This window comes from Capsicum annuum, chromosome 6, assembly GCF_002878395.1.
Source record: "Capsicum annuum cultivar UCD-10X-F1 chromosome 6, UCD10Xv1.1, whole genome shotgun sequence".
In the NCBI taxonomy this organism is placed as follows: domain Eukaryota; kingdom Viridiplantae; phylum Streptophyta; class Magnoliopsida; order Solanales; family Solanaceae; genus Capsicum; species Capsicum annuum.
Genome location: NC_061116.1, coordinates 1,346,958 through 1,350,561, shown reverse-complemented (window position 1 = coordinate 1,350,561; position 3,604 = coordinate 1,346,958). Strand labels below are relative to the sequence as shown.

Sequence of the window (3,604 nt, the reverse complement as noted above, 5' to 3'; positions counted from 1 at the left end):
TAAAAGTCTAAGTTGACACATATGATCTGAGTACTCTCTAGATGTAGGACAAGCACAACTAGGATTTGGCACTAGTACATCATACTCACTCCATAAACTCTTCAATTTGGTAAAATAGGTTGAGATTGAATTTGTAACTTGAGAGTGCATATTAATTTCGCGATGCAACTGGTATATACACATACAATTCACCTTGTCATACCTCTCCTTCAAATCCTCCCAAACTGCACAAGTATTTATGGTATAAACAATGCTAGATAACATACTCTCACTCACAATGTTCATAATCCAGGAAAGCACAATTGCATTACATGTTTCCCACTGCTCATGAAGCTCCTCTCTATATGATTCCTTGTTGCAGGCACCAGTGACAAATCCAAACTTCCTCTTTCCTAAGAGAGCAATACGCATCGATCGACTCCATAAACTATAATTTTCTGAACCAGTTAACTTGATTGAAACAAGTACAACACTGGAGCTCTCAGATGCACCAATGAAAAGTGGATTACTTTGATCGATTTTAGGTGCCATGATTGATAGAATGCAGTTGTAATATAGATCAAAATTGCGAAAAAGAGCTTAAGACAGAGATCTAAAATGCGCATAAAACTTAGCGAAATGTGATTGAGAACACACACTTAGTGTGGAACTCGTGGCTTTGATACTATGTGAAAACACTTGCTAAGACTCCATTAATAGAGCTAAGAAGAAGAGAAAGATCAAAATTATAACTGCTTCCAAACTTATGTGTTACAATCAGATTGTTGTGCCTTATATAGGCAACAAAATATCTAATAACTACCTTTCTTCTGGAATACTTTATTTGACAGCTCATTGCCACTTACTAATCATTGTCTAACAACCTCTAACAACTTATATAGCTGACTCAGCAATATGCTACTAACTAGTTGAATGTCTACTCCTATTGGTATTACACATCGGTGGAACAGATAGTCGTGTATGTTCCAAAACAAAGGCTCTCTACAAGTTGGATGATTTTCAACGAACAAATATCCCCAAAATTAGGCGGAATCTCTGTAAGCTTATCCCCAAAATTAGGTGGAATCTCTGTAAGCATATGAAATCTCATCAATACTAATTTCTCAAGCATGGGAAAGGATTCCTCTCCAAACTCCCACTTAGCAAGAGCCACTTCTTCCAAATACAAAAATTTCAGATTCTCAAAGGTGCCTTCCTCCCTCATGTTCCATTCCTCCCCCTGCATGATTGTTCTTCTAAGGAGCAACTCTTCAAGGTTGGGCAGTCTTGCTATTGTTGATATTGAATCTAATGCCAGAGGAAAGTCATACAACAGCAATGTTTTCAAATTGGAAGGAAAGTAAAAATCCCACGACCAATTTGTCGCTAAAGAGGCCCCACTGTCATTTGCATTTGAACTTTCAAAATTTGCTCTAAGGTAATCTAGTTCAGTTAAGTGATCCAATTTCGGGAACCAATATCGCTCTTTTAAGTAATCCCAAGATTCCTTGAGATCAAATACAAGACTTTGAAGATTAGGAAACCTTATGAAAATATCCTCTGTTTCTTTTGAATAGGAAAGCACGAGTGTCCTTAAATCTCTCAAGTTCTCTAACTTTGAGTGCTCTGCTATTAGTATTGGTCCATCTATATCTATATCAAAGAAAGAACAAGCAGTCATCATGAGATATTATCCATGAGGCTAGGAAGGACATGATCCATGTTGTGTTTACACCCGACGTTGTTGTCAACATCATCCAAAATTGGTCGAAGTAGATTCTCAACCTCTTGTCTTGCCTCACTCATTACATCATCAAAAAATTTCAAATCACAATGAGAAAGCTGGACGTACGTACAAATACATTCCAGCACCGATTTCAGCGCTTCAATTTGATTGGCCATGTTGACAGCATTTTGACCTCCTTCATTCTTTAACCCCTCCAAGAAATCCAGAACGTTGACAACGCCAAATGACCAAACCATCATCAGAATATCAACTACATAAGCAAACGCATTATCAACAGTTTTGGTACTTCAAATGTTCAATCACTCAAGGCATATATTTTTGTTGCAACTGTACTTGTGAAAAGAATTTAAAATAATTTGTAATGTGGCCATAATTTTTAGCTAATGTTTTATTCAAAATCTCTTGAAAATCTCATGATAAATGATAATTAAAAAAATTCTTGAGAGATTTACAATGTATCATTTATCATGAGATTATTTTGAGCTGTTTATTTTCTCTCAAGAACCTCCTCCTATAAATAGGGGAGATTTCTTTCACTTTGAAGATGCACCAATTGAGAAGACAGTTGAAAATGGAAGCTATCCTAGTTTAGGATGGTTCTGATATGACACTTATCATTATTATCGTCTTTGTTATTGTCTTTAATGAATTACTTTGTTTAATTCCGCATTACCCGGGATTTTCGATACTAACATAATCGACATGTTATTTTTTGACACCTAAAAATTTCATTTTCTGGTGAATTGTACTTTCTGGTGTAACACAATATTTACTCTCTACTTTCAAATCTTGTATACATTTAATCTCCCTTTTACTATCTGAACAAAAAATTGACTATTTTCAAGATAATTAACACATATTACAATGACTTAAATGGAACAAAAGTTTAATTTTTAAATTATACTGATACAACAAGTAAAGTTCAGTGATTTTAGTGAGTTAAAATTAGTTTATATAAGTAACTAATTAACACATACATACATAAGTAAAGTTGAGTGACCATGACACACCTCAATATTATTTGCTTTCCCTTTCTCTATTTCTCCTTGTTTTTCCATAACTGTAAGTGTCTTTCAAGTTTCACAAGTCAAATTCTCCGAATTTGATGTAAAAAAGAAAGAAGCATAAAATTAATTTCATAGCCAAATTCTCCGAAGCTGATGTATAAAAACTAGATAAAAACTTCATCAGGTGAAAAAAAAAAGAAGCATAAAATTAATTTCTTTATCATTTTTATTTCTACAGATCTTAATATCAGAATTAAACAAAGTAAGTTTATCAGAGACTAACCTTTATCACTTGATGAAAATTCTGATAAGTTTGGGTACTCTCCTGTAAAATATTATCTTGAAAAATGAAAATCTGAAAAAAAGTTTATAAAGCAAAAGCTAATGGGCCTCAAACTTAATCATACTCTCAAGTGGGAACAATAATCTGCAATAGGGAGTATTGGCAATGAAATATGCATATATTTTTGAGATACGTATTCAGTATCTTTCGAACCATGATCAAAGTTGCTCCGATATACTTCTTCACAGGGGTTCTACTACTCCTCAACTCAATTTTAACGTATTTTTGTCACCCTTTTGGGCTGACGTGTAATCTTTATTAAATAAAATAAAGTCCACGTAAAAGATGTTACGTCAGCTAAAAAGGATGACAAAATACGCTTAAATTTAGTTCGGGTAACAGGACTCGCGTGAAGTTGGAGTGTGTCATAGCAAATTTGGCCATAGTTTAGGAGTACTAAATGCTTTACTCTATTTTTTGGGTGTTGCGTTTGGCCATAAAATTTATGAATTTTTAGTAATTTGAAAAATACCAAAATACTGTTTTCACATCAAATTACTCACAATAATTCAAAAACAACTCCAATTT

At 33.8% G+C, this 3,604-nt stretch overlaps 1 protein-coding gene across 4 annotated transcripts; it reads right to left on the bottom strand.

Moving 5' to 3' along the window:
- Window positions 1–717: 717 nt before the first annotated feature.
- On the bottom strand, window positions 718–3,256 carry LOC124899209 (putative late blight resistance protein homolog R1A-4). 4 transcript variants are annotated; one of them, XM_047413400.1, is made up of 3 exons: window positions 3,017–3,256; window positions 2,737–2,820; window positions 718–1,976 (listed from the first exon to the last, which is right to left on the bottom strand). In XM_047413400.1, exon 3 carries the CDS (start codon window positions 1,661–1,663, stop codon window positions 932–934), a length of 732 nt encoding a protein of 243 aa, XP_047269356.1. In that variant the 5' UTR covers window positions 1,664–1,976; window positions 2,737–2,820; window positions 3,017–3,256; the 3' UTR covers window positions 718–931. The 4 variants fall into 4 exon arrangements, with proteins under 4 accessions (XP_047269356.1, XP_047269357.1, XP_047269358.1 ...); XM_047413401.1 differs by having other exon boundaries at window positions 2,737–2,796; XM_047413402.1 differs by having other exon boundaries at window positions 2,737–2,786.
- Window positions 3,257–3,604: the final 348 nt, after the last annotated feature.

Bases quoted from the DNA above. Each gene is read 5' to 3' on its own strand.
- LOC124899209 (XM_047413400.1), bottom strand. From the start codon at position 1,663: ATGATGACTGCTTGTTCTTTCTTTGATATAGATATAGATGGACCAATA.